Source organism: Pomacea canaliculata, linkage group LG11 (genome assembly GCF_003073045.1).
Source record: "Pomacea canaliculata isolate SZHN2017 linkage group LG11, ASM307304v1, whole genome shotgun sequence".
Classification (NCBI taxonomy): domain Eukaryota; kingdom Metazoa; phylum Mollusca; class Gastropoda; order Architaenioglossa; family Ampullariidae; genus Pomacea; species Pomacea canaliculata.
In genome coordinates, this window is record NC_037600.1 from 2,396,059 (window position 1) to 2,409,953 (window position 13,895).

Sequence of the window (13,895 nt, forward strand, 5' to 3'; positions counted from 1 at the left end):
TGATTTTTCTACTCGGTCCTCTTCTGATACTGCTGAATGGTCCTGGCTGGCCGCCAGAATCGTTTTTGGCCCAGCTGGAGGTTCTGCAAACTAGACTAGGAGCCAGAAAATTATTGGTGCTCTCTTGGTATTAGCCATCATCCAAGCTCGCCGGGGCACATCCACAAAGGTCCCTCCATCATTTTTCCAGCCCGCCCATGCACGCAAAAAATCCCAAACACGTTTATTCTAAGCAACATCAGCCAGAACCCGTTACAAATCAAAGAGCGGTTTTCGATGCCAAAACGCCCTTGCATCCACAGCATTTGTCAAAATATGCCGACCAGACACCCGGTTCAAATCCTAGAAAGAAAAATAAAAATCAGGGGATTAAAAAAAGCGAATACGAATACGTTCAAAAGAGGTTGGAGTGGATCATCGTTATCTAAAAATCAATAGTCGGGCATAAATTTTATTCAAAGAAAAACAGCAGGGAAAGAGGCGAATTCGCGTCATGGGGCTGCATGCCCCAAATCGGAAAAAAAAAATATAAAACTGTTGTTGACCGCTTCCACTAAAAACGGCTCATCGACAGTGATGTCGCAACAAAAAGTTTACTAGTAACACCTTTGTTTAAAAACGGTAATCTTTGGGCTCACAGCACTTGTTTCCTTGCCATGATAAGCCTTAGTTGCTGGCATGGCAAAACACCAAAAATGAAATGCAAAACTGTTTTAGTGCCTTGGCGATAGAATCCAAACCCCAAACCTGCTTTAAGGCTTTGGCGACATGTCACCAGCGATCTTGGACCAAACACGTTTTAAAACACTTTACTCCACTCAGCAATCGGCCGGGACCACAACACCGGTTCAAAACCTGCTGTTCACTGTCCATGCTTTTACCTGTCAACTGAAACTCAGTCACATACCTTGTACATCAAACGAAATCCTGGACGAATGTGACCTCTCCGCTAGGATAACTGAGGACTGCTAAACTCCAAGTTTAACACAGGTGGTTTTATTAATTACAAAAAACTGTGATAAATTATCTTTGTTTCTATATGCGCAACCAATTTTTGCCCAATTTTCAAACAGCCCTGCCTTCCTACCGTGCGATGGTGACAAAAGTATGAAAAAAGTATTTACTTTCTAAGCCTTGCGAACGGCTCTTTTCAAAAGTAGAATTTAAAGTAAAAAAAGTCATTTAAGATAGTGTTGGTTTGGTTTTGTTTTGTGTTTGTTGTTGGTTGTTTGTGTCTAGGTTGTTTGTTCGTTTGATTGCCAGTGATCATAAGACTGAATGAAAATTTAATAGCTGCGTTAAACTTTAAAACAAGGACCATTTTTTCCAGTCTATCTATATTCCTTTACAAAACACTTTTAAAAAAAAACGAGGGTGACGAAACTATTTTTGTCGGCGGGACTGATTAACTTATACAAAAGTTCTTGACAGCTGCGGCAATGACTGTCTAGAAAAACGCGATTCTATATATCTATTTGAAAAAAAAGGCTCTGGCCATTTAGTTAGCGTCACGCACCATTGTTTCGAAATTTAGAAGAAGAAAAGTTCGTCTGGAAAACCGTTGATTCCTAAAAAACATCGAACACATGTAATGACGTCGAAAAGCATGTTTTGCTGTATGCTTCATTGGTGTGAGTGCCACGGGGTGGTTTGGCTAACTTTTTTTTCCAGAAAAAACCACAGTAAAACCACCTCATGAACTCTTCAGGACAGACAACTCAAGGCCAAGGCAGTGGGCTGATAGATTTTTGGGCGTATGACCTACATACGGACCATAAATTAAACTGTTTTGCAGCGGTCAACAAAAAAGGAAGCTCGTCACGGCTCTCTCATTCATCTTTTGCGGTTTTGTTACGTTGCCGGCACCGCTTTGTTCGCTCCAATCAGACGACGCTTGTTCCAGAAAGTGTGCGACCAGCATGGGTGCACCTGTGGCTTTGCGACCTTCCCACGTTTCCTTCAGGTAAAAACTCACCTGACGCTGTGGAAGTAGGTGCTTCATTTCGTAACAAGACTGTTAAAAAATAAGGCTAACTGTAGATAATCGTGTTTTAGAAGGACGACTTGCACAATCTCCAACAGTCTTACAACGTTACACGGCCATTCTTCACAATGACAATCAAGGGGGTTGCCTTTTATGCTCCTTGCTGTCTTCTGGTGAGCATCAAACCATTTACAGTATTACCTCTCGACTTCTGAGATGTTTTCTCACTGTGACAGTAAATGAGTTTACGTCTATATATACTGCCATGAACAGAAAATGAAAGAATAATTTTGGCATAAATGCATGTGTGACAAGACCAGACAAAATGATTTCGCGGGTCCTTTCCCTGCTGCTTAATGTTTTCCAAAGCAGCTAATCGAACTCCAACAGTCGGTCCCCATGCAAGTGTCCAATCCGCTAAGTTATCGCTCGGTTGAATATCTAAAAAAGGAAAGATGCCGAAGGCCTACCACTATGCGCATCCCAACCACCCACACCTTGCCACAACATTTGCCCCGTTACTCACTTTTATTACACATATAATGGACAGTGACAAGTTTTCATCTCTGCCAATAAAATTAAATTTTGCCGCGACTCTCAGTCGGTCCCCCAGAGCACAGTTACTGCCATTTATGTTTGACTCTCGCGTCTTTCTCTGGAATCCAGTTTCAGACACGAAGCAGACGGCGCTCCGGTTACTGACCCTGTCACAGCCTTCCTGAAGCCACGTACAGGCTGAGGCCGGCAACCTGTGGCCCGCCTTCGACTACACCAACGACAACCGTTTCGATGACAACGACCTCGTTCTTTTTCTCTATCATTATGACCTAGACAGTGCGTTATCCCAAACCCGGAAGCTCGCACTTTTTTTTTTTTTTAACAATTTTAAACTCTAACATGAACACACGCACATACATGCGCCATTGTACAATCAGTATCTATGTATGGCTTCCATTTCAGATCGCGAATTCAAAATTAATGCAACTCAAAATATTTGATATTTTCTTCACTTAAAAAATCCAAAAGTCAATGTTTACTGTATTTAGTATAGTATACAAGGATTAATCTTTTCTGTCAAATCACACACAAAGTATCAGTATTTATGAATACGAGCACCTAAAAAACAACCCCATGCTGATTACTTCGCTGTGCTCTATCTAGGAAATGGAACAATTGAAAGGAGCGAGTTCGAGGAGAACTTTGACATGCAGGAACCCTCGTTAGCTTTGCTGGCTCACGGTCTCTTCATTGAGTTCGACGCCGACAAGAGCGGTCACATCAACATGGCGGACCTGCTGAACTTGTACAACCGCATCGACCTGAACAGTAGGTTATCGCGTACTACCAAGAGCTGTTTTTTCCCCATCCCCTCTAAATGGGAACACAAATAGATTGGAAATCAATGCTCGGTCAGTTGGTTCATGTTCGAATGTCGGCAGTTACATGGTGTAAAGGTTAACCTGTTTTTCTTTGGTAGAGTTATTTCACAATGAAATGTGAACAAAGAATGTCAACCTTTTAACACAGGCAACATTACTGTAGATTTACAGTACTACTTCTCACTTTCAACAGATGATGGGTCTGTTTCCAAGCAGGAGTTCATACAATACTTCTCTGAGGTAACAAAAAAACAAATTTTAATTTTTTAGTGAGAGAAAGATTCCTTCAGTTTAGTAAACTGTTATACTCCTCGGAGACAAAACAAAACAGAAGGCCTAATTATATCAATCCATACGAAAATACATTCTGAATAAGGTACGTATATTCGTAAAAACAATTCTTAATACACTTGAAGGAGTACATTTTTTCTTTATTTTTCCTGATGATGCAAGAATCAAATCAAATACGATGATGTGCATTCAAATCCATGACAATCTCAATTTTGCATACAGCAATTCCCAATTGTTTCATAAGCTAAGGCTAAATCTTAAATTGTTCCTATTCCAGACATAACCCCTTACATAAACATAGCATCAATGCAACCAAGTATGCTTCTCTCTTTCTCATGGGAACACGCACAAAACACCACTTTTCTCATGTCTGCACTTTTTTACAATTGCAGGTTTTGACTGTGGTAGCAATTGTTCACCTTCGTAACCTTGGCTTTAGTTGAAGAGGTCAAAAATGAAAGTCAATGAAAAATAAAAACTTATTCACCAAAGATACATGTTCTTGTACATTTGTATTTCCCATTTAGTCTAACTCAAAGATGCCCTTTAATCCTTTCCTTTTTTAATCTTTTTCTGGTTTCCTCTTCATGATACTTTAAAGTAAAGATCACATCATACCAAAAATGACAAAAACTTTCCCTTCATCTCCTTGGAAACAAGTGTCAAGAGGAGTGGGACACTTTCACCTGAATGTTTTCCTCGGTGTGAATTTGCCCTTTCATAAACTTATTTTCCATACACCTTTTCTTTAATTAAAAATGTCCTTAAGTATTTTGATAAGACAGAGACTGCCGCTGTATTTTCAACATAAGAAAAAAGAATTATTGCATATCAGCAGTATTCTCTTTGGATGGATGGGCACCATGATGTTCTTTCTGCCTTCCCCTGTAGTTGCGCTCTCACCTCAACACCTTTTTAACAAACTCTTGTACCAGTCGGAAGAACTGCTGGTCGTTGCTAGAGGAGAAGCAGGTCTGAGACTGGGACCGGCTCAAAGACTGCTGAGCAGAAACATTGGTTGCTGATGAAGTGTTTAGTGTGCTGACGCTGCCCGCATGAGGGCTGTTAAAAACAGACTTGTCACCCGGTGAGCCAGGAGTTCCTCGTCGCAGATGACGTGCAAGGCTGACCAGGAAGGAATTCTGCAAGGAATAATTTGGGTGTCAATGGTTATTCAAACTAGGTGATAGGGTTGGGAAGAGGGCAGGGGATGTCTTAATAATAAATGACTTTAATAGCTTTAGGCAGAGAGAAACAAACAAATTCATTACGCTGTATAAATTGTTTAGTCCTTTCACTGCCATAGTATGACTTTCTGGGCCAGTCCTGGAGTCTACATGTTGACTTGAGGGTAGTCAGCTGCTGTTGACAAGCATTGACCCGTACACTTGCTTTGAATATCAGTACTTTCTGCTTGTTTGTGAGGGACATCAAACAAAAGCTGCAAGTACGAATTGTGTTTTTTATGTGTGTTGATGCACAGTTTGTAGCAGATATTTTTAGGCATATGTGGCACAGATCTCCTCGACTAACAAAGACATGAGCAGAGGGCTTTGTGACTTAGTGGACTTTGACATGCAGTAACTACATGATTCACTCAAGGTATAAATCTGTGCAACAATATAGTCATTTACTTTGTGGATCACTTTTGGACAGTGAAACTTCTGTGTGCTTGGCAGGGGGACTGTGTGTGAGTTAAGATATGTTTATTTTTTTCAATATAAATAAACGTTTACTGATACAAATGTAATTACTTTTGCCTCTTTCTATCATCAATGTAAACAGCATAGAGCATGCATATGTGTCTCCAAGTTTGAGTACACAGGCTGCCAACTACCAATGCCAGCATGCCTGACAGCAGTCAACTTTAAAAAAACAACTGTAACTCTTAAAAGGTCTCAATTTCAAACAAATTTCTTCTTTTACTATTTGCAAATACTTACTACTTGTGCTCACTGGGTTCGATTTTCATGAACAGAAAGTAATTTTGAAATCAATGAAATAGGTTAAAGGCTTGAGTGAGTCAACTCTCAAATCTCACATTGCAGCCGGAAAGCTTAGCATTTGTAGTTACTTGCTCTAGAAGAAAGCCCAGCACTGGGAAACACCTGCTGTGGGAAAGCCCAGCAGCGACAGGGTTAAAAACAAATTGAACATTAAGAAATAAGTTTTAATCTAAGTTGCTGGTTTACAATAACAGGCTATTGATCACACTTTAAATCCTTCAGCAAAATTTTACAAAAATATGATCAGTCATGCCAGCAGCATTTTATGAGATTTTAATTTTTTTGCAACTGGTCTGTAATTCAACAGCATCTTCTGGCAGCTGTACAGAGTAACAGCCATTTCAAGATCCACTGGTCTGTCACTGAACAGCACCTGACAGCTATACAGTATAATGGCTGTTGTAAGACTCACCAGTTCTGTACTCAGCTCTCTCTTGAGAAACTGCTTCTCTCTCTGTGGCAAGGCTGGTTCCCGCAGGTTGCGGCAGGCTTGAGACAAGGTCAGGGTCAGGCAGTTCTCCATAATAAACAGTAACAGGCTCCTGCCATTAAATTGCCAGGTATATAATGGTGATCACAACTACCCTTATGAAGAAGGGTGAAAAAATAAACCGACCCCTTTTGCACACAAAAAACCCCAACAATAATGTTCTGTTTTTATTTCTTTTAACACAAAAAAATCTGTGAGGGTTGGAGTGAAAAATGAATTTATTTAGCATCAAAAGTCTAATTTTTCAGAAAAATTACATATGAACCTCGTTAGGGTTAGGGTTAGGTAGTGTTATAAATATGTATCAAAGTTTTAATAATAAAGCATATAATATCAAATTTGATCATTGCACCCCAAAACCTCTCACCTTAAAGGCACTTTGAAGGTTTAATGCTTCAGCGCACAGTTAATTAAGAATGGCATTCAACCAAAACTAAAAATAATTGATCATTGGACATGTACTCTGACAATTCTTCTCCTTATGAATTTCATTCTGCTCTTGTTCTTACCTGGATGTCTGTGTCTGAGTCTCCGACACGGACACAGTTCTACTCAAGCGACGATGAGGGGACAGCACTTTGTGAGGTGAATGCAGCTTAGCATCAACCTGTAATACAAAGTGAGAAAAGGCTTTCTGTCTATAACCTTACAACTCTGGTGCAAGTCTCTTTCATGTCAACAATATTTTACACAGTGAATCAAAAAGAAAGGCTGCTAAATGAAAATAGTAATATGACATTGACAAATCGGAACAATGAGGGGACCTGCAATGAAAAATTCTCCATTATTTGTCACCAGAAACTGTTAAAATGATAGTTATCAGATGAACATTATGAGGAAAAAAAAAATATTTCGTGATTTTGACATCATGATACCTACCTTACTGAGTTGCCGGAGACAAGCGGAGACACAGGAAATCAAGGACCCAAATGTCAGTGGTGACTGGTGGTCAACTGATGGAGTACTGAACCCCAAGTCTACCAGTGGCTCAAATTCACACATGTCCATGCTCTGAAAAACAAGATTTTAAAGAAGTTAAGTATTAAAGCCTCTTCAAGATCTTCAGGCTTACAACAAAGAATCAGTCATTTTGAGAGGCTCTGAAATACGGAAGCCTTGTTATAACCGGAATAAAAAGAACTGCTTCAGTTCTCGGTGAAGAAAAAAAAGGTCAACAAAAATAAAATCGTACTTAGATTCACCAATGCAAATTTGAGAGAATCAATGAACACACTGAAAGCTTCAAAATCGTTCACAATAAAGGGAAATTATCAAGAAAAGGGTGATTTTATCGCAAGACCCAACAAAAAACTTTCTCTTATTAGTTGCTAAACATTGTATGAAACTCTGACATACCAAAATATTTTTTTTTGAAGTTGCTAATAATCAATGTTTGCAGCAATTCATACCTGATCGAGAAGTGCCAAACACAAATCAGGAGTAAAATGCCTTAATACTGCAAAGCTCTTGCCCAGAATCTTCATCATGCTGGAACACATTGCCAACTTCCCTGACAGTGAGGTGGAAACACATCGAACATGCCAACACAAACTCTCTAACTCATTTTAGCTGCATTGTCAATTCACACAGTTGACTGCCATCACATCAATCAGTACTTTTATAAGGAGAGACATTTTAGCACTCTGTTCTAACATTCCAATCAGTTCGCGGACATGTCAGTCAATTCACACATAACCTACTTTACACAGATTTAAGTCATGTTATTAAGATCTTAACCAGGATATGCAGAATGATGTAGAAACCTGTTTTCAGTTTGTAGAAGCTGTGCACTCGGTTGTTCTATATCCTTCTGTTGACGTCTGATGATGAAGCAAAGGTGATGACTGAAGAGGGTATCTTCCTTTGTCCCCATCTTTCCCATGCTGTGGATGAAAATAGCTTCTCTAAATGAACAAAATGGACAAGCCACTTAGTACGGACATGGTGGAAGGAAAGATTTACACTCAAGGAAAAATTAGCGTGCACAGGAGCATTTGGCATACGAGATGCCTTCTTTAGCATCCACAAGCTGTGAAGTGACCGAAGTGTTCAATTCACACCACCCTGAGATGAATGAAGGGCATGTGGCTGAACAAGACTGTTGAAGATTGCTGGCAGTTAGTGTCACTCTTGGTCTCTTATTGAGGAAAGGTTTTGTAGTTGCAATGTAAATAGCTTCCTTCACCACACTCTTGGACCATCAAGCCTCGCAATCAGAGGTAGTGACATCATTTGAGGGAAAAACATATTGATGCCAGAACCAGGAGGTTAGGTGGCAGTTATAGAGCATACATGTGAAACATCACTTACCTCTAGTAGATGTTGCAGATAACGAGGTCGGATGAGGAGTGAGATAAAGGTCTGAAGCATGTTCAGCAGCGACATCTGATGAATAAATAAAAACTTCTTAACAGTAACTTTCCTTTAACCTTCACTCAAAAACGAAAAAAAAATATTCATCCAAGTTAAAAATGTTTAATGAACATGAAATGCTTATGATAAAAAATTGACAGAATATCACGCCAGGTATGACAGTGCATTTTACCAGCAGCTTTGCCATAACTTGGGGAAGATGGAGTCGCCACTGTCGTCGATACAGTGCCATTTGGTGAAGGAACAGGCATGTGCATTCAGCTTCTATCATTGCTGGTTCCAGCAGGGTCTGCTGAGCCAGGTCTAGAGACTGCAAAAAAGAAAGAAAAACATAAATGTTTAATTAGTAGGAACTGCACTAACAGACATTGCAGTTTTCATTCCTTTTCTGAGAGACCTATTTTTTTAATAGACTGATCAAGAACTCATAGAGTCCATTTTTTTTTCAATAATTTGACAAGAAGAGTTTTTGGGTCACAAGATGAGTCATGAAGAGCTTTTGTCTTCTGATTAGTCCAATATCTAGACTAACCTGCTGCATTCTGTCCTGGTGTGCTCCAAGGAAATTAAGAGCATCATCCAGGAAGGAAAAGCCAAGCTTGTGTAGGAGCAGTGTGTACAGATTGACTGACATGCAGTAGAGACCATACCAGCTTATGCTGCTTCCGGATGTTCCTGCAGAAGCCTGAAGTTAGCAAAATAATAGCATGTAAACATCACCAGTAACAGGTAACAACCAGAACATGATGTCAAGCAGGCTTGAAAGGGTTAATTAATCAAACTGAATGAAATGTAAACTGATTCCTAACTGAGCCACATAGATTATCCGGTCACACAAACACATATACACCCCAGCACATGAATAACTTGCTGATAGGCATTGACAGAGCTTAGCCAAATATTCATTTTATCATAACCAGGTGATTAATAAATTACTAAAAAAAATGCGATAAAGAAAAGCATAAACTTTTGATAGAACTAAACCAAAGGTAGCAAGATGTACAAGATGTGAGGTTTGTTTTTTTTATTATTGCTGCTCTGAGATAAACATTAGACCAAGAAACCTATACATTCAGATGAAAAAAGAGACCATTTGACTATGAAAGAACAGATGAAGGAGTGAACACACTCATAAGGATTTCATAAATAAACATTAACATAAACCATCTGTATTAATAACTCTTAAACTGACGTTTATGTGCAAAAGGCTGTCCATATACAGTTTAGTCATCTTCTCTTTATTGCATGTCTGTTATCGACTTATTGCTAGCTGTGCTTAGCTAATCAACAGGTTGTGACCAAAAAAATTACATTCAGATAACACTTCCAATTAAGCAAATCACTGTTCTGAATCCGTGTCTTCACGTTAAAAATGACAATGATAACCAGTTTATTAGGTCAATGTCATCATACTATTTCATTTTAAGAAAAAAACTGCTATTGCCCAAAACAGGAAAAGTTTATGAACAGTTAAAACACTAAATCTGTGTGCTCATCCTAACCCTAACCCTGATCCAGCCTAACTGAATATCAGTGTTTGCAACATCATACCGATCGATATACTGATACTCCAGCCCAGCGTGGTCATAGTTGGCCCCAGGTATTTATAATGTAGAAGCTACTAGAATTGGATTAAAGGTCCTATATGTTACGTACAATATTAACACCACTTACCTTGGATGACAGGACATGTGTAGCAAACATTTCCTCTTTGCTGTACAGACTGCCAACTGCCAGGCAAGTGTGGGCTGTGAAATCACTCATTGTTAGCACTGCAGCACCCTGCAGTGACATAAACATGCACAAGACTTTCCACCATTAAATTCAGACCAGCTAGAGGTCTAGACAATGACTTAAAGATCTTCCCCCAAAAAACATGTCAGTGTTCTACATTTCAAAGTAAAAGTGCGCATCTATTCATGCTAATGAAGATTATTAAATATCTCCAAATGCTAGGCACTGTAAGATCATGTTTGTTAAGACCATATGATGATACCAGATCTCCCCCCTTTTTCTTTTAAAGACTGATCTTAGTCAGGTATGTGACCCAAGGGAGGGATTACTGCAACATACTCCTTTGACCTAAAAAGAAAAAGATGCTATAGGTTGCTTAATGCTATCATAAAGTTAGATTTAGACACATCAACCACTATCACTGACCTTTTCTTTTTCTGCAATTGCTGTCAATAGCAGTAAACCTGAGTGGATGTAGGGCATGCTCTGTTTAGCCTGCAAAACAGTTATGGTTTTAGTCACCAAGTCACACAGATGCCTGCAAATTCAAATTCCCAAGCACACTAGAACCAGCAAGACAACAGTAGTAATATTAAAAAAGAAAAAAATTTACTGCAAAGAAAATCACTCTTCCTTTCCCCATCAGTACACGATTATGTCTCTCACTAGTCTGTCTCTGACCTTCATGTAGTCTTCCAAAGAAACAAGCAAAGCTGCCAGCACACAGTGTTTCTGAAGAGATGGTAGCCACAGCTGGGGGTCTGTAGCCTCAATTATCTCTGTTAAAAGGCTGCACAAGGTTACCTGTAGCTGGATGTTACAAATACAAACCCACATTTAAAGCATACAAAATCAAAGAATTTGAAACAATTGCTCATAAAAAAGCAGTTTTACTTCTGGATGGGGGGGAGGTGTCATCTTAAAAACAAAATACATAACTTTTATAAAATGTTACTGTCTTTTGTGAAAATTATGTGAAGTTTGTACAATAGTGTCAATATATTCCATAAAATGATAACGGCATAAGGTAGAAGGAATATAAAAAGCTGGTTGGTTATAATCTATCCTTGCTGCCTGCATTCTGATTTAATTATGTTTATTTAACTAACACTATCTCTATGTCATTTTATAAGATCCACTATTTAACTGGTCCTGTTGTAAAACCTTCATGTCTGTCAAAATCAAACTAAACTAACACTTGGAAACTCCTACCATCAGCTTTGACTCTGCCAGGTTATCAGACCTGCCCTTGCCAGTCGTCTCTTCATCATGTCTAGTCTTTGCAAGCTCAGCAGGGGATGGCAACTGTCGTGTGCTATGTGGCAGCATAGGACAAACCACTGGCAAAAGAGTGGCCACTGTTGGTGGTGGTATCTCTGCATAAAAACAAATGGCCATAAAGCAATGATTCTTCATCCTTGCAAGCATAATTATATTACATGTTTTAGCTTTTTTTTTTTCATAAGCATCCAGAGATGTCATGGTTTCTGCAAGGTAAACCACCCTGCATCATTATCCTATATGTTCCATGTAAAATTCTGTACACTACTTTTCACTTGTCCTGGTACTCACTGGCGGAAGAAGATAACTCCCCTCTGGCCCTTTGCAGTAAGAGATTCAGGGCCCCTATGAGCCCGATTTGTACTGAGGGAATCAGCGTTTCACTGACGGAGTTTGTGAGTTCAGCTGCACCACGAAGAGACACCAAGATGGCCACTGGTTTGGAAATGCTTCTTTAGACAAAAAGCAATATTGTGGTGCTTCATTATGTATTCTAGTTTTCGGGCACTGGTTTGTTATGGAATACACCAATACAGTCCAACAAACAGAACAAACAAACAAACTAGTGGATGAATAAAAGAAAGAACAATCAGTAAGCATGAGGCCATTATCAACATTATGATATTGTATGGGCAAGTGCTTTCTGTTTTCATCACTACTGTGTGGAACTGTGACTTTATTTATCTTCCATGTTCTTTTTATATCTTTTGTGTTTGTTAAGCACAGTAAGCCTAGCCAGGAAGCTAAGTTATACAAGCTCACTGATTATTATTATATTTTGTGATTATCAAGCTGTAATGTGACTACAGATGGAGTAGCTTGTGACTAAACTTATCTGGCAATGCTGTGAATCTTTCTAATCATGCTGTCGTTACTTTATGCTTTAAACAGATTTCAGATGTAATTTCTCTGTCATTAACATAAATTACAACTTTAAAAGTTGAAAAACAAATACAGCACCAGAAATGTGCCATGAATTTGGATACAGCTGACAAATTAATGAGCACAGGTAATTGCATATTCCATAATTCATGAAAGACCACAAGTAATTATTTCTTCTATAATCCTCGACAAATTTTCATTTGAACATCAGCTAGTGTCATGGATCATTCACTTTTAGGTTGACAGGCAGCAATGAGTACATGTCAATGGCACTTTTATCCAACTCAACTACAACGTGCACTGCTTCACCTCAAGGCTGTTTTATCCCCACTTTTGTTTACTCTGTATACTAACAGTTGTTGTAGTAACCAAAAGGGTCACTATCTTGTTAAATTCTCTGATGACATTGCACTGCTCTCTCTCCTTATCAGGCCAGATACCCATGGTGTAGCTTTAAATGAATTTATTGCCTGGTGCGATGATAATTTCTTAGGACTTAATGTGTAAGACCCATGGTCTTTGATTTCCATCAGAATTCTCCACCAAGTCCCTTAAGTGTCGACCATGATAATGTGATGGAGATTTTTCCTGCTTTTAAATACCTGGACACCATCTTCGATAGGCAACTTTGCTGGGATGTCAACACTCAAACTGTCATGAGGAAAGATCGACAACGCCTCTTCCTTTGCCAGAAGCTGAGGTCTTTCTCTGTCTCCCAGCAATTTCTTCAGCTCTTTTGTACATAGCACATAAACAGTGTGCTGTCCTCGATTATTACTACAACATTTTATTGGTGAAGGACCAGCAGCTTACATCATGTGGTATCCACCTGCTTCAAAGTAACTGTGCATCTTAGACCTTATATAACAGGCAGACTGTTCTGAAAGTTTCTGCAATCCTTCATGATGACAGGTAAGTCCTTTCAAGAGAAATTTTCCAACTTCCATTATGCCTCCAATTTTATATAGCTGCATGGACCAACAGACTGAGGCTATGCTTTGTTGCTTCGGTTGTGTGTCTTTTGAATGGTGCTGAGTGCTGATGAATAAAACATAAATGTGAAAGTCTGGTGTTATGTGAATGTCTTGTGATGTTATTTTTATCGACCTGCCCCCGAACTGCCCTCTGGGACAAATAAAGTGCTTTCTTATCTTATCTAAATCCTCAATATTATATATCTGTTGCAGTTGGAAACCTGCACTAGCTTTCCTGGAAATGTTTGACTTACCCTATCCAGGATCTGAGCAGCATGAAGTAGAGGGCTGCCAAAATTGTGGCAATCTTCATATTTAATGATGACAGCTCACCGGAAAACTGCAACCAAATGATATTAACATCTCAACATAAACAGCTATTAGAAATCTGCACAGTTTCTGCTAGATGTGGAGAGGGATAAACTTTTAACTTGTGAAAAATGTTCTCTATGGACTAAAGAAACTAGGTAAGACAAAAATTAATGTCATTGTCCTTTTACA

The 13,895-nt window shown here is 39.1% G+C and overlaps 1 protein-coding gene and 1 long non-coding RNA gene across 2 annotated transcripts in view; one reads left to right on the forward strand and one right to left on the reverse strand.

Moving 5' to 3' along the window:
- Window positions 1-1,922: 1,922 nt before the first annotated feature.
- Window positions 1,923-4,147, forward strand: LOC112575582. Its single transcript, XR_003101675.1, has 5 exons — window positions 1,923-2,157; window positions 2,651-2,818; window positions 3,146-3,310; window positions 3,557-3,603; window positions 4,047-4,147. It is a non-coding gene; the product is annotated as an uncharacterized LOC112575582 (long non-coding RNA).
- LOC112575581 (nucleoporin NUP188 homolog) overlaps window positions 3,774-13,895 on the reverse strand; it is a 29,590-nt gene continuing 19,468 nt past the window's right edge. The window contains 16 exon segments of the mRNA XM_025257532.1: window positions 3,774-4,796; window positions 6,073-6,202; window positions 6,660-6,757; window positions 7,030-7,161; window positions 7,560-7,638; window positions 7,914-7,957; window positions 7,959-8,033; window positions 8,461-8,535; window positions 8,696-8,833; window positions 9,056-9,208; window positions 10,198-10,305; window positions 10,684-10,752; window positions 10,939-11,067; window positions 11,470-11,633; window positions 11,830-11,990; window positions 13,649-13,734. Of these exon segments, the coding sequence (XP_025113317.1) occupies window positions 4,554-4,796; window positions 6,073-6,202; window positions 6,660-6,757; window positions 7,030-7,161; window positions 7,560-7,638; window positions 7,914-7,957; window positions 7,959-8,033; window positions 8,461-8,535; window positions 8,696-8,833; window positions 9,056-9,208; window positions 10,198-10,305; window positions 10,684-10,752; window positions 10,939-11,067; window positions 11,470-11,633; window positions 11,830-11,990; window positions 13,649-13,734 (1,884 nt within the window). The 3' untranslated portion in view covers window positions 3,774-4,553.